Raw genomic sequence first — 25,396 nt, forward strand, 5'->3', positions numbered from 1 at the left:
CCATTCACTGAGCATTAATAAAATTATCCCAGTGTTCTCTCAAGAGACTTAGTTCTTACTTCTATTACATGCAAGGTTATGGAAACAATAATAAGGGCTAGAGGAAGACTAATCTGCATGGCAACAAGATTCTAAGGGATAGTTGCATGAAGTTAGAAAAGATGGGTCTTACTTTAACTTCTTGGAGTTTGAACAAGCAACAGTTATCACAAATAGTATACAAACAGAGGATAAATATGGTATATTTAGATTTTCATAAAAAATAATTTTCATGTTGCAATATATACTGCAAGCAGTATACTGCTTTCAGGCAACAGAGGTGATAGAACGGATAAATGTTCAATTATTTGAACATTTGTTTGGGGTGATATAATTAGTGAATAATTAGTATATACTGTATGATTATATAATTATAATTAGTCAGGGATCTGTAATAGGACAACTCTCTATGTCACCTAATTGTGGTATATTAAAAAAACTAGACAAGTTTGAAAATTATGCCAAATTAGAAGGATTAACTAACATTGTAGATAATTCAGACTGGGGCAATTGGGCAAACATGATATTTAGTGTAAACATCTGTAGGGTGTTTCATGTAAAACTAAAGCTAACTACACTCACTACAAATATAAAATGGTATGCACTGAGCTTCAAGAGGCTAGTTATGGGAAAGGTGTAGGTGTTAATGTAAATAAATATTTTTTTAATCTTCTAAGCAACATGGGGAAGCAGTAAAAGCAGTCATAAAGATAAACAAAGTTAGGATATATAGTTGAATAATTTAATCATTTGAATTATTGAATCATTATTGTTTCTATAACCTTGCATTATAATAGAAGTTGTAATATGTATAAAAATACTTTATTTAGAATATTTTATATAGTTTGGTTATATAAAATTACAAAAAGCATTTTGCTACTCTGGATTCAGCCCAGAGAAGAACAACCAGATATGTATATAGAATATATATAATAATATAATTTAATCTAAAATCTTGAACTGAGATTACTATGATGGGGACCTGATTCTTATCCAATAGAGTTTTTCAGAACAACACTGAAATAGAAGACAAAGGACATTTAACGCTGTAAAAAGGAGGCACCTCTTTATTCAAAGAGTTGTGGGAGTCTGGGACAAGCTGCACATGAGAAGTAATCTGGTTCCCCTAACTCATTCAGTTGTTAGTAACTAATTGATACCACAATCTCATCCAGCTGTTTCTTGAAACAAGCCAGGTTATCAGCTCTGACAACATGTAGCTTGTTCCAGACCACGACAATATTCCAGACTCTCACAAACCCACTTGGTATTTAGAAAAGTGCATTTAATGGATTTTAGATGCATTAGATTATTAATTTTACCAGTTATTTATAACAGCTGAGCAGCAGTGTGACATAATGGTTAAGTCTCCGAACTCAAATGGGTAGGCTGTGTGTTCTAGACACAGATCAGTAAAAAAGCTTAATCTAGTCATTACTGTTAGGCAGAAAGAAAAAATTAAATAATCTGTAGTGTATTTAGTTACATTCCATACAACATCTATCTAATGCTTCCAGGTAGTTCCAACAGAACTACAACAAACTGAGAAAGTGCAGAACAGGAAGGGCAGAATACATAATGACAGAAATGCTGAAACAGCTGCCATTTGCCACAAAAAGACTAAAATATAAAATACTTGGAAAAAAGCATTTCAGAATGTTTGAGTAGAAAGCAATAATGTTTACAACAGAATGTTCCAGGAAGTAAATTCACTGAAAAGAAAAATCTCATAACAAAATAGTGCCCATACCAAAAGCAACGATAAAATGTTTTTTTGTGGTGGTGCTCCAACTGTAAAGCACATTAATAACCACAGACAACCTGGATCTACAGAAATCCTTCCAGTGATGATCGTGTACGTACGTTAAGAGATCTATTCAACTATCCAGGTCTTACCATGCCAGCTTCAAAGTGACAGCCAAACCATAACATCAAGTTAATATAGATTCTCACACAGTCAAAGCATTACAAGCACTTCCTGGACCTCCTGTTAAATCCCCTTAAATATACTACCAAATAGCCTCTGGTGTTAAACTATTATAATTATGCTTTTATTAGTTAGGATTAATAAGTTAGTAGGATAAGCTAAAATACTTATCATAGCTGGGCAAAAACAGATCATTTAAATGAGCATATAAGGCCACTAGGATGCTAGCCATACAAAAATTCAAAATTTGACTGAGAGATATTTTTGCCATTATTCTATTTAAGGTTATTAAATGTAAAATGTGATGCTTTTAATTGCACTATACTTATATCTGCCAACATGAACATCTTCACACTTTCATTATGCTTATAAAGAGCACAAAACTGATGTTTTCTCTCTTTTTCATCAGACAATCAAAATGCTGTTGAAACTGCAGAACAAAAGCACTCAAAGAGATCTTAGAACTAATGACTTGAGCCCAGTAAAGAAACAACAGAGACTGCAGGGTTAGATTTAAAAAAAACTCTACCTTGCCTTTAAAGTAATGAAAAAATCATTCTTTGATATAATTAACCTGAACCACTCTTCAAAGTACATTTTAATTAAAATAAATCAATTGAAATTAAAATCATCAAAAAGTAAATGTAAAAGTATGTACTCATACCCTTTGTTAATTTTGAGGGGTTTGCCAAAGCAAAATAATCCACAATGTATATTTAATGTGAATCATAACTGTGTAAAAAGCTAGTGGAATGTGAAATTAAGAGAAACACCATAATTATATTTTCTAAATTATATTTTTATAAACTTTGCCAATAAACACATAAAAGTAAATTCCTGTCTGAACAAGCAGTTTAAGAGTGAACTATGTAATAGTTTTAAGTCACACACTGGTCTTGCTAAATCTCTACCAATAGTGCAGAATGAATGAATACCTTAACCTGCTGATTTAATGTAGTTTGTATGTGAAATTTTCACACAGTAACCTTCACTGACATGAATAAAGAGTGACTTTATATTATAACTTTACCTTTCTTTATGCAATTTAACTTAAAGCTTGAAAATAATAATATTATAATGTTTGTCAGAAACCGATTTAAAGGATTAGTGACATATCTCACTAATTCTATACAATCATGACTTGTTGTGTAGTCTAAAAGCAGTAGAGAAACATAATTTCTCAACTAAACAATTAAGTGAACCTTGCCATCACGTTTGTCACACATTAGGGTGATAACTTGCAGTGCCCATCAAACTAAAAAGTTTTAAGAGGAATTTTCACTAGGAATTTTAAAAACAATAATTTCTCGTTTAAAAAGGATAAACAGAATTCCTAAGTATATTGTTCAAAATAAAATCTACTCAGTTCTACTCACTTGGGTCAATTAAGCAAGCTGAAAATTCGCTGATAGGTATACAGTATCTTGCCTTCAGGTGTCTGGTGTTGGGTAAGCAGGCCCATAAAAGAGCTGTGAACACCCTATCAGCCTTTCAATGGCACATTGACTTCAGTGTTTGTGGCACATAGGTGAAAATCAAAATAAATACCAAAGATCGGTTTAAAAAATGAGGTAATTTTGAAGCTGAAAGGAAAGTTCAATCAGAACACAGAAATTGGGGACATTAAAATAATTAATTTAGAAAATACTGAAAAAGAAAGGCACTGCAGGTATAAATGCCAAACAGCCATGACCAATTCAGCCAACGAAAACATCTGCAGATATGACAGAAAAATAATCAGAGCTGTCAAGCAAAACACTAAAACAACTGTCAATGAAATTACCAACCTCCATATTGCTGTGTTGAAGATATCAAAATCCATAGCTCACAGAAGAGTAAAACAACAGTGTTACAAAGGCCACCAGAACACCAGAAGATGTAAAATCTCTAATTAGCACCAAGAACGGAAAAGACAATTTAGAGAGATTCAAATTTGCTTGGAAGTGAAAAAGTGATGATGCATCTAATCATGACAGCAGCAGAATGAAATTTACAGAAGCATTTTGTCTGCTTCTGTAAGAAAGTGCTTCCATGCATAGTAATTAGGCTGAATTTGCAGCATGACCACAAAACAAACATATACAATATGGCTTATGCAACCAAGGGCAAATAAATGGAAAATCTCAGAATGGCCAAGTTAATCTCCCGAATTAAATTCAACTGAGCATTGATTTTACAAGTTAGAAGACCAAAAGAACAGGCAAGAACCCAAAGTGGCTGCAACAAAGCATCTCAAATGATGACATAGTAGAGTTTGGGAAATTCACTGGGTCGCAGACATAGTGTTATTGTTCAGAGACGTTCAGGAGGAAGTCAAATTCTAATCTCACACTTCCACCTCCCTGAACATAAAACCCCCCTGGCTGAAGCCAGCACTGGTTTACATTCCTTTACATCCCTCCCTCCACCCCAACGTCACTGTCGCAACAGTTTTTTCTGGCTCACGCTGTATCTCACAAGTGAGGGGGGATGTAACAGCAACGATCTCCGACCATCCAAGTCATTTACTCAGCTAGGCAAGTTGAAACCAAAATGTTAATCATCCCTTTTTGTCTGTTAGCTTCATTATTAGAATTTGATCAAACAACTGAACACAACAACAATAACACAATTATTGCCTAAAGGGACATGCCACCAAATACTGACATTACTTTTTGAAATTTTAAAATAAATGGGTCCCAAAACCTAGGGTCATTTGAAATCTATGAGTTAAACATAAATTAGCTTTATGTTCGAATGTGAACAAATTATCCAAAATGTGACAGTTAATTTGATTGCATATAAATAAAAATTATTGACCAACAGTTGTGAGCCCCCGCTCACTAAGACAAGCATTTAGTAAATTCACAGTTCGCTATGTGTCATTGCCAGCTATGATACTAGATTTAATACCATACCTGTGGTGCCTAAATTCCTGATTTAATCAGTTCAGCCTGGCTGTACTTTCATAATCAATCCATATGAGTTAATGTTGATTACACTTGGAAGCTCTTCTTAGCTTTATTTTTGCTTTGCAGAAGGGTAAAGCTTCTTCATATTTGCAACGCTAATGCATTGCATATTTTAATGAGTTTATAACATTTTTACAATGTTTGTTACTACAGAAAAAGGTATGGAAGCTTTAGTCCAGGGAAGAGCAACTAAATACATTCAGAGGCTGTAAGGAACTCCCTACACTAACAGACTAGAAGAAATTTGCCATTTCAGTCTTGAACAGATTAGACTTTGAGCGAACCTGATCCAAGTTTTCAAATTAATCAAAAAACACTGACAACATAAACCCAATGGATTTCTTCAGAATCAACAATGAAACACAAACCAGAGGTTACAAGTCAAAACCACAAAAAAGTACTTGTAAAACTGAGAATAAAAGGGATGATTTTAAAAAACTAATTTTGGGTTTCTGGAACAAGCTAGTTCCAGCCATGTTGTTGAAGCTGATACTTGGTGAAAAGACTGGATGAGATCCTTGGATGAATTAGCTACTAGCAACCATATGAGCTAAATGGGCCACTGTTAGAACAGCCTCCTCTTGTTTTTAACTTTGTTCTCATCTTATGTGATATAGATGTGAATATACTGTAACAGTGCAACTAACAGTGAGATGGACAGAGAAAATGTTAGAAATGAACAAAAATTAAATACTGCAAAGGAACAAGTAATAGGTTTACTCCATGCTGAAAAAAAGAAGAGAGAAAACAACGTTTCGGCCGTGGAGCCTTCTTCAGGTGTGAAGAAGGCTCCTGAAGAAGGCTCCACGGCCCAAACGTGTTTTTTCTTTTCTTTTTTTCAGCATGGAGTAAACCTGTTACTTGCTCCTTTGCAGCCTACGCATGCTGACGCAGCTACCCATCTGAAAAATTAAATACTGGTCTACCTTCGTCTTTATAAAATTAAAGATATGGTAATATTAATGTGATATTGTTATTCACTAGGATTGGTGTCATGCCATCTGTGCTAAATATAAATATAAATTAGCAGAGGCTGGTTCTGAGAAAATTAGTTTGATGTACCCATGGGAGATGGGAGTTTAGAGGTGGCTTTGTGCGAAAATCACCATTTTGTCTCAAAACCGAGGCCCAGTGATGTGACCTTGAGCCAAGATGGCTGCCATTTAATTGAGAAAAGCTGTAGAATAAGGCACAGCTGTTCTTAATGAGTCTTTGGCACTCAGATCAAGTGGGATTCCACGTGAGGGAAAAGAGCTGTCAGGATATGCTCTGTGTGGAATTAGCCTCTCCTCTGGGGCTAATTAGGAGGCTTATAAGACCAGTTGGGAAGAAATGGTTCCAGTCTGCATCAAGGCTCCAATCCGGAAGGAAAGTTAGAGATCAGGTGGGGGAATTTTTGCTGGTAACGGATTGGCTGGCTACAGGCCTGTGGGGAAAACTAGGAGAGCTTGAGGAAGATATGGCCTAGACTATACTGTGGGGTGTCACAGGCTCTGGACAGGCGGGCAGTGTGGTAGCTCATTTGCAACACCAATGAGAATGAAGTGTGTTGCCATTTAACAGAGATGGCCAGCTAAACCAAGGTCAATGGGAGGCGTTATCACCTGTAGGAGCAGTGCGTTGCTTGGAAAGGCAGCAGTGTAATTTCTTCCCACACCTAAGAGAGAGGGGAGTCTAAATAATACAGGCTGAATCTTGAGTACCATCTGTGCCTTAACAACTGCAGACAGACAGGGCAGTCATGGAAAGTAAGAATGAGAGATAAAGACTGAGGGAGTAAGGAAACAATATTCTTGATTGCTGCTGCATCAGGAGGCATGTGCATACGGATTTGTTACAGGGAGGCATTAAGGTGCAAAGAGTATTAGTTGGGAAATTAATCTTGATGAAGACAGAGCAGAAGTATTGAAGAGAGAGGGGAACTAAGAAAAGTGGAGAGAGGAGAATAAGAGTGTGACATGCAGGGGGGAGGAGTTTATTCAATTTTCCCTGAGAGTGGACCAATGGGTGTGAAAGAAGTACCCAAAGCAATGGGACAGACCATGTTAAACAAGAAATGGTAATGTAGAACACTAACAGAGTAAGGAAGATGGTGGATCTTCTGGAGTATGGTCCAGCACTTGCTCCAGTGAGTTAAATAGTATTATTGTCATAACTCCCGTTTAAGATTTTGCAGTTTCTTTGTGCTCATTTATCTGAGATCTGAGAGTGTTCCGGTGCTGTCTGTCAGCCTGTGAGCATTGTCTGGGAGAGTTAGTATACTAGGCTCTGCTCAGAGCTCCCTCTCCCTATAGTGGTGCCCTTGTTTCTGCCTCTTTCACAGATGTCTTGGGGCTGTCATTGCCAGTGGACTGCCTGTATGCTAGAAGCCAGGGAGTACTACTCTCAACAAATTGTTCATTTCACAGGAACCCAGAGAAAAGAAAAATCTGTAATTTGAGTTTTCCTTATTTCTGCTCTTTTGTCCAAATTGTTTCAGAATTTGGTCTATGTATACAGTATAGGTATGGTTTTGGTAACTACCAAAAACACAAAAAGATAAATGGTGTTTATTGAAGATCATATTCTCTGGACTACTGCACTGGGATCTGCATCAGGGAATGTAAGACGTCTACGGTGTGCTGTATCTCTAGCGTTGAGGTGGATGATATGTGTGCCTTCAGATATTAACAGGTGTGCACCAGAACTCTGGAAAATCACATACAATATAATAATAAATAAAAAGGAATATTGTTTATTTATATTAGTTTTGCTAAGTAACTAAAGTGTCATGTTGCATGTTCAGCGCATAGACATAAAACAGAGATGTCCCATGGGGATCGTTTGTGGTGCAAGTTCAGTTTTTCAAGCCGTACGGACATAAAAAACAAAAATACAGAACATCTGGGCAGCTGAGCAAAAGCTCTATGTTCCACTGTCGTCCGGTCCTGCCAGGAAAAGGCGACTATGCATTTCAAGACAAATTCCAATGAAACATTGAAATAAGTCTTGTTTATAATATTAATACTGTTCTTGGACTTGTGATGTGTATGTTTGTGTTGGGAGGGCCATGGTACTTTTTATAATCCCACAAAAGGTTTATATTTATGTAACTGTGTTAAGAGATGGAAAAGGTTGAGAAACACTTGCCTACAAAAATTAAGGGTCTCAGAACCCATGTGAGACCGATTCATAAGACGATGCTTAAGACATAATGTTAGGAGTATGTTATAGACCACCAAATGTAGTTGACACTCTGTAATGAAATTAAGAATTTATGTGCAGAAGAAGAATTGAACATAAACAACATAATTGAACATAAAAACACTGGAACATACAGAATACAAAAACGTGGGGAAATCTGGTCTATCTATCACATTTGGTAATGAGCTGTTTCAGAATGACTTTCTCGATGGCTTTGAAGATTTTTAATATGTAAAGCTTCTTTTTTCAAACACGGCAAAACAATGTAAGGAAAAAAGCCCAAGTTAAAGCCAAAGAGTGAGCAAATCAAAAGCTGAAAAATATTTTCCCAAATGGTTTAGCAAATCAACTAAAAATATAACAGAAGAATAAACACCATATAAAATGATTAAGCAGGATCCATTCAGATCTTCACTGAAAAAGGAACAGACATCATGCCTCAGGCAGGAGGAGGACAGAGTTCTTTATTAAACAGTATTATTGTAGAAGTGTGCAGAAGGCAGAAGTGTCAATTACTAGAAAAAATCATGACTATCCAACACTGGAGGTGGAGGTGATGTGGTCAGCATCACGCTCCGGCCGGCCTGTTACCCACAGAAGGATTAATTCCCGGTACTCATTTGGAAAGCAGGCTGAGTGGACCTGGGAGTCTTCAGGAAGGAATTAGAGCAAGGTACATCGCTTGCCCCTACCTGGGACTGAACCCAGTTGCTGTTGAAGCCGATACCCTGTCTTCTATCATGAAAAAGATGCATTTGGGTTAAATGGACTGAAAGCTCTGCTTTTCTTTATTGTATAACCTTTGCTATGTTTATAAAAAGGAAAATTATTTTTTTGTGCTAAATTAATTTCAAGAACCCTTATAGTAAATGTCAGAGAATAAACACTCAGAAGTTACAGAAGAGATGTAAAATAAATATCAAGTATCAAGTAACAGGCCAACTGCAATATGTATGGCAATACACATTTGAAAATCCAGATGCTCTTTAATTGAGCTGATTTGCAGTATTGAAATAGCTGCTTACGTTTTCTATCACAAATGCTATATTTTACAATTAGAAGATTACGTATTTTTAATATCTTATTAATTACATGTTCATTTTGTATGCATTAATGTATTTTATGCATCACTCCATAAAGCAGTGCAACATACGTACAGTATTTTCTAACACATCTAGTTAAACTACAAACTAGTTTTATATAACTCAATTTATATTTTAGAACTGAGAGTGTAGGCCAGTGCTGAGGTGAAATTAAAGTTTTTAGGGTCCTAAAAAAAACAAACAATGTTTCAATTTACCTCTTTGTTTTAATATTTTGTGTTGCTTGTGCTGGTTTTAACTGACTCTGGTTCAGTTTTGAATGGTTTATAAAACTACTAACAGCCATCTGCAAATAAGACATGCAGATTATATCCATATCCATACAGCCATAGGTTTGATGCTGACACTAAAAAACAAGTAAGCAAAACATTAATAAAATCTGAAGCTAAATAAAAATGGACACAACAGCTGCAAAAACTATGAAGCAGGAATGTCCCATTGATAGTTCTGTTTTACACTTCCTCTGTGGTCTTGTGGTCATGGCTGTCTTGATAAACCTTAAACAGCCTATGTATATCATTTGTACTAATGTTATTTCTGTTCTCCATCTTGTTTAGAATAATGTTTTTGACAGGAAGCATCTACAAGGGGAAAGAAAATAGATTTGCTTTCTTGAAAAGCCACATCCATGCTCAGTATTCTTTCAAGATGATATTGCACATCAGCTCTAACACCAATTCTTAAAGAGTAAAATATAATAACTACATCACAGGTAGATGACACCACTGACCAGACAAGCAATGGATTTCATTCCTAAAAAGCTTAGTTGCAGGCAAAACCTATAAGCTCCAGAGTTTTGTATTATTCTCATATATCATATTAATAAGTTAAAATTCTAAATTATGGGAAAAATTATAAAACGAGATAGTCACGTCTTTGCAATTTTCTGATTTGCTGGTTGCGTGCCTGATACAGTACATAATTTATATTTAACAAAAATGTTGGCATTGGTTAAGCTAAAATGAGAACATTCCCTTTGCCTGAAGAATGCATTTCCATGTATATGTGAGAACTATAATCTACAGTAAATGCACTTTTTAATGCAACAAGCTAAAATAACAGCATCCATTGATAATGAATTCTCTCTACAGGATGAGCTGAATGCCATCATGGAAATCATGGAACTACTGGCACCAGTGTTCCCAGTTCTTGATGATATGACTGTGTCAAAACAGGTCCACTGATTACGCTATTTCCTTGCCTTGGCTCATATGGATGACAAAGACACATACAGTATGTTAGAATGCTATTCATTGAATTTTGCATTTAACACTACAGTTTTACAGTTTGATTTAACATCCAAAGCTGTTGTGTGTTTGTGTTTGTTGTTTTCTTAATGTCTTGGTATTGGAGCATAACTGCAAATGAGCATTTTACAGGTGCTCATTTCACAGTGCTCTTTGTCTGCAAGGCTCTCATAGCGGTCTATGCATTACTTCATCTACTGTTCAAGTGTAGCAACCATCTGGGTGAATTAACCAACAACTTTAAGAAAGCCAAAGTGGAATTTAAATAAGATACTGGGCTTTTTAATGACCACTGAGACCTTTAATGACCAAGCAGTCAGGACTTTTTAAAAACAGGACTTTAGTTTAAGATCTCATCTGAAAGACAGCATCTCATTATTGTCCCCTGTAACCATCATCTGTTTGACATAACCTTGACAGACTAAGATCTACAGGTAAATAAGGGATACCAAGTGTATAAAGACCAGTGACTTCCACACTGGTATGGCTCATGTGTTAATTAACCAAATAACATCCAAGCATGCTTAGGATCCAGTATAAAAATTCTGGACAGGCACTGTTGTTTAGAATAATGACTACAGTATCATAGACACAAAAGGAGACCTCAGTGACTTTGAAAGAGGGGTGATTTTTCAGGTGTTTGGCAGGAGTTTCAATGACCAAGACAGCTCAATGAGCAACACTGAAACATCATCATTAGGTGCTTTTAAACTGGAACGATCTACCAACCCATGTAAACAAAAACCCTAGTGTCTCAGTCTTTAAATCGAAGATATTTTTTTTGTAGGTTTTCCCTTTTTTTCCAATTGTCACATTCTTAACTCTGTCAAAACTTTTAGTTGCCATGGATGGATCAAATACTACCATTATTTTACCAATGTTCAAAATATACATTTGCCTAACATATCGTGGTGCTATGTCAGGTTTTGATTGGTGGACTTGGATGGCACACTTTCAAGGTTTATCAACCTTCCTGTGCCTTGAACAAGAGATAGAAGAAAAAAGAAACAGGAGACAAGACAACAGCCAGAGGATTTCAGGCCTCTGGAGAGACTCTGTGAACACCTCGTCTGCTGTACAGGAAAAGGGCGGTACCTGTTTTTTTGGTGAAGTGCATTAAAAATGTCTATTCTTTTTAATTTGTTATAATTATATTTCTACTTTTTGTTGTGTTTCCACACATGCAAAGTGCAGATAAGAGGTATCTTTTTAAACTATTCTTAACAAAAACCTGGTTATGCACAGCACTACTAAGCACATGTACACAGATAGCTATTCCATTAATTAAACAGAATTACATTTAACACTATTGCAGATAAACAAGTTAAGCTTCAGGATGCTGTAAGTATAGTATGTAATGTTCCCCCTTCTTTCTTTTTGAAAGCATTGGGCAATTAGGCATACCACAGCAACAGGCACTCTGCGCTTGACAGAGTGAATTATAATATGTGAGAAGCAGTGATAAAAAAAAGACTGAAAAGCCCAATACACTAAACACAGGCTGGACGCTCGCCAGGAGCCTCCCAGAACAATGTTGACATTTAGCCTCTCTAATCAGTGCTGTCTGTCAATGGACAGAGATTCTTGGTGCAGCACAACTCTCTCCTGGATTTGGCAAGAGCTCCGGAGCTGCACAGCCGAGGCCCAGTGTCAAAGCCTTGCTAATTTTAATAACGCTTGCAAGCCTGCAGCACAATAGATGTGAGCACAAGCCAACGTACACAAGGTTTATAGATCAAAATAAACAGCTGTCCCAAAGGTGCTAAAAACAACATAACTCATTTTTAAGCACTTAGCCATCACTGTCATAGTCACTGCAGGCATTATACAAAGTTCAGATGAACATTAACCCAGTGCATGTGCCCTTCCTTATCTACAAAAAAGTCTGCTGTTCTACAGCCACAGAAAAGATTTTTTTTACTGCTTGTGCAAGAATAAAGATGCATTTTCTCTGTATAAAACTACAGTTAGAGTATGACCTACTGTACATGTGTGCACTAAACCTGCATATGCAGTTATAATGCAGTGATTCTGTGCTTTACCAATGTCCACTGAACCGTTCATTCTAACACATAAAAACAGACACAATCTCAACAAAACAACCTGCCAATCGATACCATGCACAGATTCTTTAACATACTGTATGAGCTGAATAAATTATTACAAAATGCAATATCAGATACTGCTCCAATTATGTATTATAAATACAGGATATTACTGTAGGGAGGCATTACACTAGCCATCAGTCATTTGGATTCCCGCACTGTTTCGGACCCTTTCCACTAATTTACCAAATTTTTTTCACTCATGTGATCTCACTCCGAAAGTTGTCCAGGTCATTTCCACTGCTTGAACAACAAATCCTAATCTTTCAAAAGGACAGTTTTCCCATTATTTTCTATTCTATTAACAAAATATTTGCTTTCCGATTTTCTTGTCCCTCTAGAAAAAAGTATGTGCCTTTTCAATGTCTTCATTAGAATGTTCCCTTGACAAAATGTTTCACTTTATATTTAACTATTGGAGGTAGTTATTGTCCAATTATTATCTGAGATAATCCAAATGTAATCATGGAAAAAGTCTTTTTTTTTTTCAAAATAATCTAATTTGAAGCATATATTTTTTATATAGCTTTAGCAAGGCCAATGAAAATGTTTTACAAGTCTCATTAAGTTTAGACACAAACGACTTCAAACTCTAGACAGTATAAAGTGTAGAGTGTGTATTTCCATATACAGTTCAATTTAAATAACTATTTTTGTCAATTACATTCATTACTACATTACTATAAATAATGAACCAATCCGGTTTGCTCCAGGCCGCACAGTTTAGCTATGGTCCTGTGCCATGACTTCAGGTCATGTTTCCTTGAAATTAGAGGAGAATCGACTGGAGGGAATTTGCTCCAGCATGTTACAGCAACAGTGGCTGAGTAGACAGCAGACCAGTGGTTCATAACCCTGGGATGCAAGATGCCTTTTCTGGGGGCACAATACATGCCAGATTTTTTATAAAGGTAAATTTAATGAATTCTCATTACAGGCTCATTATAAATCACTTTCATCTTGTAAAGCCTTCTGACACTTCAAAACAAAAAATTATTATAAGGATCCCACACAACAGAATAAGAGCATAAGGAATTATTTACATTCCTTAATAAATATGAGGACGTCATTCTCAACCAAAGGAATGCTGGTCCTAATAGACCAAAAAGTACTACACTGTATATACTGTTTTCTAAAAATATGTCAGACTACATTCAGTTCTAAGGGAAGGGCTCCATAATGAAGTCACCATCGTAGCCAGGCAGGTTGTGGTGAGGCATCAAATCATCTTACTTTTGTTGGTGTCACCTTGCTCCTTGGTGCGAGCTGCTTGGTCACTCTATACAGTATATCAGAACGTACACATGAAAAGAGTGTATGAAGAGCAGGTGAGTATGTTCATTATTATATAACACACCATGTCCATGACAAAAAAAAAAATTCTGATTTATCTGAGATCCCTCCAGGTGGAGGGGTCACGGGTTCAAATCCTGAGTGGGATTCTGCTATTGTACAACACGTTGATTCGGGTCCCAATAATTATGGAATAGAGCTGTTTGCTGAGACACAACCATAACCAGAGCAAGCTCCCTTCAGCAAGCTGTCCTCGCCACACAGGCAATTTACACTCAGTCCTTATTAGTACTGACACAGCATAGTCACCTTGGAGCAAATGCTTAAAAAAACTGGCATTCAACTAGTTTACTATGTGAATCAGGAACACATCAAAGTTGTTTTAATAAACCAATGGATTAACAGAACCTCGGTGTATTACTTTATGCATTCTTAACAAAAAATGTCCTGAATTATCAAGGCAAATAGACACTGTTAAAGAAAATTAACATCACTTTTGAATCAAGAATGTTATAATATGTTTTGTTTTGTTTTGCTGATTGTCAGTTAATCTTATTGTTGAAAAGTTGAATGCTCTACATCAGGAGGTCTCCAACCCTGGGCCTGGAGAACCCAACCCCAGCAGGTTTTTAATGGTGACCTTTAAATCACCAATTTGTAATGGCCCGGAGCAATTCAAGTATTATTTAGAGATCATTTTGAAGAAAAATCAAAATATCATTCAGCCCTCAAGGACCAGTATGTCATCAATACTTTACTAGCTTACAAGAATAACTAGCTTGTGGCTCCATGATCAGGGTTGGAGATGTCCGCTTTACATCTTATCTGAAAAACGAGAATAAATAATTATTATTTAATAGACCTCAGCCAGTTATTTGGTAAGATCAATTTGCTCAAGCATGCCTCTAACCCTGGAAGAAGAGGTTAGAACAGAATGAGCAATATGAAATGAACAGAGGCACCAGGGTCAAAGAGCCATGAAGACCAATACTTAGCCAGGCAGCTACGTCTCCGCCTGGCCTGCAGCTGCATTATTCACCTTCTGTAAACAGCTTCAACAGCTTCAACCAGTATTCAAAATACAGAGGGAGGGAAAAAGCAGACTTGAACCCACCCCATAATTACAGGCCATGAAAGTACCCGACACACAAAAACAGCCAAGGGCAGGTTTGAGCTGTGAGTGTCAGTAAATGAGCCTTTGTTGGTACATGTCTACGCTGCCTTTCAGAAACAAAAGATAACACAGGCTGTGATCCATGTAGTGTTTCCCAACATTTTCCTGTTAGCCTCATTTTAATAAAGAGGCAGCAATCATGTAGCAATTTATTTACTTTATAAATCTAAACGGAGCTTAATCCAGCTCATCCTATATTTTGCAGGGATCTATGAAATGTGTTGCAAAGTTTTCCAATTTTCACTATTACACTGACATGGATCTTCCCTTTCTGGCCGAAGGTCATACAGACACCTTCAGCTGCAATGGTGCAAAATCAAACCATACAAAGAAAAACCTGTTCAACAACAGAAAACTTGTCAACTCTTAGACCTGAGGAAAATAAAACAAAATGTAAGCGTTGCAGTTTTGTTTTCCTCCTGCAGTTTCAAGATACCATTGATTTAACAACATGTGAAAGTGTAATCACTTAACAATAACAACATGAATGTAGCCACACTATTTCTATGAGATGAAGGTGCTCAGAGGACTGATCTGTTTTGGTGTCACAGCCTTCCCCTCACTGCTGGAGAGGATGTGAGCTGTGCTGGTGCACAGTTCTCTAGTGCTCCTATGCCACCAAGTGGCATCAGAACATAGAGAAAGTGCAGGTGTATTATACATCCAGTCACTGTCCACAGTCCACTGCCAAAAACCAACATCTGCTGCAATACAATTGCGAAAAGACAGCAAATAATAATGATAAGCAACTATCAAAAACAGCAGATGTTCCTAAATCAATATACAAATTTAAAATGAAAATGTGGGATTTAGCAAAAAAAGCCACGTCATCCTAACTGAATGCCATGAGAACACTGACTCAGTGTGGCACATGTAACTTCACAGTGAATGTAGACTCGGGAGGCTGCTTGTGTCTTAACACCTTTTGCTACAGAGGACAAAGCCTCTTTTACATAATGTCCCCATTCCCTTGTGTCAAACTGTACTGGCAGGGCTGGAGAGTTTGGGGAAAGTGTTTGTCATGAAGGCTTCATTTTTCACTATAACATTCACTGGCAATATTAGTTTTAATATTTTTGACAAATGGTTCTCATTAGTATCAAGTTAATTGCTTTCAACAACCTAGAAACTAGTCACATCATCGTCACTGCAGAGATTTAAGGAAAAATGTATAACATCCTTTTTAATCAGCATGGTCGTACAACACTTTTGTATTGCATAGTGCTGTGCAAAATTCTATTTTTATACCATTTTTATAAAAAACTTTTATACCAGTTTTTTCCTTCTTTGTGAAGAAACCTACAGTGATTTCCTGCTGACAAATTTATAAATTTTCTTTTGAATAACAATCAAAGTTGTTATAGAAGTTGAAACTGGAGCCTTTACATAAAAAGTTTAGAACTTTGAAACAGCTGTGTATCAAAAATTTCACATAAAAAGAATCGGTTTAATGGACTAATAGGAAAAAGGCTGTCCTGAATGGTTACTGCTGAATTTCCAAAGTCACAAATGATGATTTCATCCCAATCATAGAAATACAGTATATACATATATTTCATGTATTATATAATATACTGTAGTATAGTATAATAAATAGATGTTTTCTGGATATGTATATACTAAACTGCACTGTACTGTTTATATAAACGCACTATATTGTATTACAGAACAGTATAGCCCCACTTCACCAAACCAATAGGCAGAAAGTGGTGTTGCTGGCTGTCTGTTAAATTAGCAATGAGATATTTCAAGCTCAAAACACACTGTATATGAGAAAGAAATTGTCAGAGGAAAACCGAGCTTTACTGGAATGATAACAGACTACTGAAAGCTCATTATTTATATCCTAGAGGACCCTCAGTTTCTGTGATGTGCCAGTAACTATGGGTGTCACCCTGTGTAGGCCATCAGCATTTGCACACAGTAACGCTGATATATCTTCATTGCTGATTTTACATCCTGGCATAGATATCTTGTGCTTAGATGGTTGGGTAATTTCTGGGAGCAAACGTCAGAACGTTCATTTGCATTCTACAGTTGAATAAGATTATGTCTTTGACTTGGAATAATTTATTAAGAATGGTTCCATTTTGTAAAGAATTACAGAATGGTTCCATCTGGGTATACTCAAAGGTTTACCATAGGTTTATTTATTCACTATACTGGGACATTCACGAAATCACCAAAGCCATCCATCACTGCATGTGAACATGAGTGTCGTGTGTTTGGCCAGTATATTGGCTGCAGATCACAATTCAACACCAGGGATGTCCCTTTATATTTTTCAGGATGAAAACATAAATCTGTATATATATATTTTTTTTACATTTTACTAAAGAAGGTATAAGAAAAGTTACAATTAATAGGACGTTTTTGGTCGTTAGCAGCTAATTGACCCTAGGATCTCATCCAGATGTTTGTTGAAAAATGCTAAAGTATCAGAAAAGTGGCTGGGCAGCTTGATCTATACTCCCACAACCTTTTGAGTAAAGAACTGCTTCCTTTTCCCAGTTTTCAGATACATGTCCACCTCCTCCTGTTTGTGTTTCAGGGCTCAGTGAAAAGGGTAAATGTTGTCAGCACCATTGACAGGACATGCAAGGCACCACTCATGTCCACTTATTCCTACAGTACTGTGGGATGAAATTACATCCTAATGCTGTGAGGTAGAGAGTCAAGCTTATGACAATAAAGAATAAACAAATTGCATATTTAAAAGGTTTTGAGGTGCAAGAACCAGAGGATAACAAAAGTAATGTGAGAACCATGTGAGATCTGCTACTGAAGGTGAATGAATTACTCATTAAGTCTTTTTGATTTTTCAATGGAATGAAACTGCCCTAGTCTTAAGGAAAAACTTTCTTCAGTTCAGTTCCCTTATAACTGTTGTTTGAACCATACAGAATACCAGAAGAAAATGCATTGAGGATCCCTGCAGAAATTCAGCACAACCCAGACTTCCAGGCTTTCACTCAGCCATTATGGCTGTGAGGCTGGTGAATGAAAGTTGCATTAGAAGCAAAGCACAGCACCTAAGAATGGACTAATTTTCATCCTAGCCTGTCCAGGATTATGCCATAATTATTTACGAGACAAGACTTACATGGGGTAATTACAAAAGTGTCCACTATTGCGAAATTAAAAAAGGTACAGTACTTTTGCAATGTGCTAAGGAGTGATTTAAGTCAGAAGAGCAGCTGATGAGTAATCACATCTTTCCAACACTCACCTTATTTTAACCTAAGCGAGAGCCCTACATACAGTAACAATTGCTGACTAAGAGATTATCTGACCTAAAGTTTCAAGATCAAATAAGTAGAGCATCTTTTACTTTATGTTATATTTAAGATAACTCCAAGTGAAAATACAGGATATTGTACTTTTCATATTTATTTGCTACAAATGGTATTTTTTGGTACCATTTTGGTACCAAATGGTATTCCTATTATAGATGTAAATAATAATGTACAGCTAGCATTAACTTAAAACCACTGTCCATCCTTTTTTAATAAGTTTATTCTTAGCTTTATATTTTATTTAATAGCTTTATACTCTGAGGGTTATGGTGAGCTGGCAGGCACAGGGTGCAAGGAGAGACTATACCCTGGAAAAGGTGCTAGTCCATCAAAGACTTTAAAAATATGGAATATGAAAATGGAATATGATATATATTAAAAAATAAAATAAGAATAATGGAAAAAGCATAAAGCATATATTCAGAAAGGTACTGTATGTGATATGTGATTAAATAAATGAGTGCTCCAAATTATGTCTAAGAGGTACTGTATATGTTGAATAAACAAACAAATAAGACAACCATGCAAAAAATGTGATTATAACAGCATCAAATCTAAAATGATCGTAACTAATCAGTCTGATAATTTCTAATAAATAACACTGCTTTTCAGAAAGTGGCCACCGTTTCTTACCTGTTTAGTAAAACACAACTGCCACAGGAAACACTACTCACCCAATCTGTCTGTTGGTGGAAGGTGCTTGGGTGATGACAGAGCTAGACTGTGGAGAGGGTAAGGCCTGCTGTATAACAATGCTGGTGTCGTGGTTCGACATCCTTGCTTGGGCAGGCTGGTGTGGAGATGGTCCTGCTGTACTGTGCAGTGAAATGTTCTTGAAAAAAAAAGGAAATCGTATAAGATACAAGTGATTGGAAGAAACAAATAACAACTACAGTATCTACTTTACTTCAGAAGGATACAAAGAGGAATTGCTTCCACAGAGATGTTGAGCACAAAAAATTGAGATGCTAGATTTACACTCTGATGAAAGCAACAATACCGGCTCATTCAGCCTACACCTCACACATGACATCTGTCATCATCTTTCCATTCACATTCCTTTCTGAACACCCTCTCCTTTCTCCCACTTTATCTGAGCCTGCTCATTTTCCACCCTGGCTCCTCACTGGGAGATTGAACTACCCACAGACTTCAGGATTGTTCAGTCCCTGACCACTTTTCAGCACTTGCTCAGTATTTATCTTAACGGTTAAAGTTTGTATTTTGACAGCAATGTTATCACATTGTAGACGGGTCCATTCAGACCTCAGAAACAAGCCACAGCTGGCGTGGTCAATACTGGGATGGTAAATACCTCCCAGATTGTTACATCTCTAAGGAAATACAGGTTGTGGCTTTCCTAAAACTGCTTTTTAATTCAACTGGCAAAGTAAATTCTCATTTCTCCAGCTGATGTTGATGCAAAAAGGTTGCTAGGTGTTATCCAGATGGGTGCTTTGAAATTCTTTGGGATGAAAAATGTTATAGAAGAGCAATTACAGCATATATTGTAAATCATCCAGGATAAGAGTATCTGCTAAGTAAATAACTTAACTAAATTAAAAAAAACTATTTAATAGCTTCCTTTCCAAAATAATTCCTAAAAATGCAAAATTACTTATTTGATTAATTTATATTATTTTTAGGTTTTTCTATATAATTTAGGGAACCATAGTGGTGCAGTAGTTCGCAGTGCTGGGGCCCTGGGTTCAATCCCAGATCTGCGGGTGCTGTCTGTGTGTAGTCTGTATGTTCACCCCGTGTTCATGTGGATTTCCTCCCACAGTCCAGAGACATACTCGGACATTTGCTGGTGTCTGGGTAAACTGGCCCTGGAATGAGTGTATACATGTCTGTATTTGTGTCTATGTCTCTGCCTTGCAATGGACTGGCACCCCATCCAGTTTTGTATTCTGCCTTATGCCCGTTGCTTGCTGGGATAGACTCCAGCTCCCCTGTGATCCTGTATGGAATAAGTGGTTAGAAAATGGATCCATCCAAAATGGATCCTGCAACATCTGAAAACCACCTGCACTGTAGCTGTTCATGTGATACATGCATCTCATTTGCAATACTTAAAATAGCTTCAAAGAGTGTGCTTAGTAATTGCATTTTATAATATCTGTATTATTATAAAGATACTGTATCTGATACTGTAGAAAACAGCCACTAAATCTGTGGGAGACAGTAGTCTGTAGTCATCTGTCACTTACTGGCATTAATACATACCCTCACTTGCAAAAATGAACATACTCCAAATTTCTGTCTCCCATGAAAGTGGAGAACAATAATTTAAGAAGCATGTCTGCGTTTCACAATGTGTGCCATGAGGGAGGGGGAGGGATCCCAGGCCTGTAATGAGGTTTGTTTAAGACTAAGATATCAGTTTGGCATTAACTTGTTTGCCTCTATGAACCAGCTTTCCTTTACACTCTCCTCCAAGTAGAAGGAAAGTCATGACATGTTACAGACAGATGGGTTACTGAAGCCCAAGCTGAAGTTTCCATCTTTTAATTGTGTTGTTGGGTTTTAAGTTAGTGTTGCCACAACATTTACATGCAGGTTGGCACACAGTAATGGCCTCAAGGGATATTCAACAAAACAGAAATAACTGTAATGATTCCTTTCATCAACATTGCACATCATATATAAAATGCTATAGTATATACATATAGGTAGTATTGATTTCTAGTATGGTATACTGTATAATATAAAGTATAAAGCCTAATATAAATACTTTATACATAGTACAAAGTGAATCTGAGATATACTTTATATAAGTAATACATTTCTTAAACTAACTTTAAACTACCTTTAGTAACAATATAAACAGTTTTTAATTTATATCCATAATTTAATTTATAACATATAATCAATGTAGTGATAAATATTTTTTGAAATTCACACATTCATCAGAGGTGCCCTGCAAGCAGCACTTTACAGTACATTGGTCTCCTCTGTGCATTCAGGGTCCTCTCTGTTTTCAATAGTACCCCTTTCTTGCTTATTTTTATTATCTGTCCTAAGTCAGAATAAAAGTCTGCTTGGTTTACCATTGAAACAAAAGTCATTTGTATTAGTTTAAAAAATAAAGTAACTTGACCCTTTTGGAAAATTCCTTATACAAAAACTGTTTTTGTCCTGGTTCCGCACAACCACACAAGGAGAGCTCCATTTATATAGATAATTCACTGTGGAATCAGTGCTGGTCTAATAATTCGCCATAATTAACAGCATAAATGCAGTTTGATTTACAAAACTATACATACAAAAATTAAACCATCTTCAGCATTGCCAGGCACCACCGTAAAATTATTTCAGTAACCATTTTCCACAAATAAAATACAGTGCATTTTCTCAATTACAGCATAAATGAGTCAATTTTTAAATATTATCTTAATGTTCTTAAATTTTTGGCACAAGAACATCTTTATTTTCTTTCCTTTTTTTTCTTTCCATAGTCCTCTATAGTCTTGGCCCACTGGACAATCTTGCCTTTTCCCCAACAACTAAATAGTGACTCTTCACTGATAGTCCATTCTAACTCTACAGCTTTGAAGCAACTGTGACTGTGAATAAATCTGCCAAATAGCACAAGCAACAGTGAGACAGTTATCCTATCCCTTTTGAAACTAAGTTGAAAAACTTTTTATATACCAAAAGAAGGATCAATCTGCAATATCCTCATCAACAGTGAATCATGCCTAAGTCATTAGTTAGTTGAATGGTCTTTTCAAGCCACAGGAGTCCCCATTCTCAAGATCTGCAAACCTGACACCCTAGTGTTAGTGTCATTACTTACTGTATCTAGCAATCAAATACAATCATTTCTACAACATCAGCTTCCATCTGCCTCCCATATCAGCCTAAATGTGACTTCGAGAACTCTTCGTTCTTTGGACATTAATGCAGAGACTTTTAAACTATTAAACACTTTAAAACAATGTTCTTTCCTGGCTACATCCAGTACCTCCATTACAGTTTCACCCATCCCAAACCTACAAAAAAACACATATTTTCTCGCAATTCCTCATTTGTTGAGACCATGTTGCAATGAGAAGAATTTCCAAAACATCTGTGACTGAGGGACATGAGCAGTCGTCATATAGAACAGCATGCCAACCACCAGAGGTCAGCAGCCAGACAGATCCTTTTCTCCACCCATCACCCCATACTGCCAGGATGCCAGGTGTCGCGGAAGCTGGGGACTAGCCATGGAGAGAGACCACCGAGGCAGTAGGACCCAATGCTTAGCGGTAAGAACGGAGCGAACGAGAGGGTTCGGTCCGGGCTCAAGGTATCGGGCAGAGTTGGAGCGAGACATAAGCCCTCAGGTAGCAGACGTGGGGCAACCTGGTGAGGTGAGCCTCTCGACAACCGATCCCAATGCTGAGCATGGAGGAAGGAGAGACCTGTAAATATAAAGCCCCAGACACAAGACACACCGGAAGTACAAGGAAAGCACAAGGAAAATAGAGAGGAAAAGGACAGAGCAGGAGCGCCGTCCAGCTGTGGAGGGCATGACACCAGGGCCATGGCCCCTCTACCATACCTACTCTCTCTAACGCACGAACTGTCACAGTAACTCACACAGGGGGCTTTTCACCAACAGCCCTGTTCTCTCACTCCAGAGCAGGCTGTCCCTTTAAATCCAGTGGGCCTTCCAAAGTCCCAGTTTCCTTTGGAATGACCATTCTTTACCAGCCCCATCCAGAAATGTGATGAATCACATTTTTCTCATCATTCTTCTGTTGGCCTGGCAGTGCCCTGTGAAGGAAGCTATATTAGTAGAACGGTTTCAGTTTAGTTTAATGTATTTGTCATCTGCACAAGTGAAATGAAACACTTATTTGCATGTGTGCTCCATTCTGGACAAGCTACAGCAGCGTGTCTAGATTTGCAGGTTTCCAGCATCTGTGCCTCTTCTGTGCCCTGGAAATGCATTCCATGTGTTATTGTGTAATTAGAGCAAAATTGTTTTTGAACCAGTTACCAATTATACCCCTATATTCTGCTTTCTAAACCTGAAATAACTATTCTAATACCCTTATTGATTCCCTTGAAGATATTTAAGATCTCATTCATATCTCTCTTGTAGTGAGACTGAAAAGCTTAAAATTGCTGCAAACACACTTACATATCAAATGAGTCTTTCTCTTATGGGGACTTTCACCAGTTCTTCTTTTGGAGACGGAGCCAAACAGTCCTGACAAAAACTGAATGCAGTATTCCAGATATGGTCAGATTGATTCATTGTTTCTTGACTTGTATTCTACATTCTAATGCTATGAGGCCAAGCATTGCATTTGGCTTTTAAGTTTCTTGTTTGTATTGCATAGGTGCAGAAAACAATGAGTCTACAACATAGCATAAAGTAGGATCTTTTACCATACTCATATACCCATATTATTATTTTTTATTTTTTCTCTTATATGCTTACCTTTACATGTCTATTTATTTACACTAAATTTAATTTACCATACAATGGTCTCACCTAGTGCTGATTTCCTCTCTATGTAAATGCTGTGGTAGTGACTCTAAATCACTGTGTGTTTGTACCTGCTTATAAGTGCATTCTGATGATGGACTGATGTCTGAAAACTATCCAAATCTTCCAGTATTTACCTGTTGGTGATTGATGGACATTTCCTCAAGTTTTGCATTACCAGGAAATCTATACAATTCGTACTGGCACCTTTATCAATATTGTCTTTAGGTACAAGGAACAGCTGCCCAGCGTTGAGCCCTGCAGGAGTCCATTTCATGCATGGCCCTACACAGATCCTTCCAGCCTAAGTTTTACTCTGTGTGCAACACTGGAGTCAGTTTTGAATCCATACACACAGTGCAATATTAATTCTGCAGCATTAAGATAAAGAGTAAGTCACTCATGGGGAAACTTTCTGATGTTCCAGATGCCCAACGTCAGACGCACTGTAACATTTGTAATACAACGACACATTTAAATAATTTTCTAAGAAATACCTCCCAATGCAGATGTTATGTTAACTGTCCCCAAAAACAGAGCAAATATGGTTTTACCTGATACTTAATGGTGTATTCCATTACTTGACAAGATATGCATGTCCAGCTGATGGGCTTATAATTAGCAGTACATTCCCCATTTTTCTAACTTGGCAATATTCCAATCTCCTGGAATTCCTCCAGTTTTTTTAATGAGTGACAGTTTGTGTTAGTGTTTTATAAATGGCTTCACTAATATCTTTAAGTTCCTTTAGTATGGACCTTGAAACCGATTTAATTTGTGAGCCATACCTCAGTATCATATATAATTCAGATTTTTCTTTCTTTACTTTTTATTATCTGGGTTTATTTGTGGCATCTTCATTCATCTTCATCTTCAAAGACATCAGGGAAGCAGCTATTAAAGAATCTGAAATTTCCTTTTCACTGTACACTGTTTTGTCCCCATAATTTGTAATAAACTTCACCTCCTCCTGGGCCCATTTCCATTACAAAATAATGAAAAGGTTTATGGTTTGTTTTAATACCAATAGCAAGGTTGATTTCAAGGTGCCTTTTGGGTGGAGTTTGTGTTTTATCCCCATGTTCGTGTGGGTTTACTCCAGGTGCTCTGGTTTCCACCCACAGTCCAAGATATACTGTACTGCTTGGCTAATTGAGTTCTGGAAAAACGGGCTGTAGTTGTGTCCCTGTCCGTGTCCGTGTCCGTGTCCCTGTCCCTGTCTGCCCTGTGCTGCCTTGCGCCAGCTGCTTGCCAAGACAGGCTCTGGCTCACACGCGACCCTGAACTGGAAGAAGTGGTTAGAAAACCTGGATGGATGGAAGACATTTTTCTTCAGCCAGCACATTTTCAGCTGAGTGTCTAGTCAGACTAAACTAGGACTGTTAGCCAGTCATGCTAATCAGACTGTTGTGCTTTTCAAGAGCTTTTTTTCTGTAACCTAGCAATTATAGGCCTGTCCTTGCAGGTCTGATGCTGACTGAACAGCAAACCTCCAAACCCAAAAGCAGACAGCCATGGTCCACCTTGTTGGGATGGATGAAGCAGACTCAGGCCAGTCACTCCCATGCTGTGTTCACCCGCCGGTCAGGC

The 25,396-nt window shown here is 37.2% G+C and overlaps 1 protein-coding gene across 2 annotated transcripts in view; it reads right to left on the bottom strand.

Moving 5' to 3' along the window:
- Window positions 1-25,396, bottom strand: part of creb5b (cAMP responsive element binding protein 5b) — a 103,612-nt gene that overhangs the window by 53,526 nt on the left and 24,690 nt on the right. For both annotated transcript variants that reach the window (XM_088600299.1, XM_088600300.1), the window contains one exon: window positions 18,993-19,150. In XM_088600299.1, the coding sequence (XP_088456425.1) occupies window positions 18,993-19,150 (158 nt within the window). The remainder of the gene's footprint in view (window positions 1-18,992; window positions 19,151-25,396) is intronic.

This window comes from Lepisosteus platostomus, chromosome 12 (genome assembly GCF_059453375.1).
Source record: "Lepisosteus platostomus isolate fLepPlt1 chromosome 12, fLepPlt1.hap1, whole genome shotgun sequence".
Classification (NCBI taxonomy): Eukaryota; Metazoa; Chordata; class Actinopteri; order Semionotiformes; family Lepisosteidae; genus Lepisosteus; species Lepisosteus platostomus.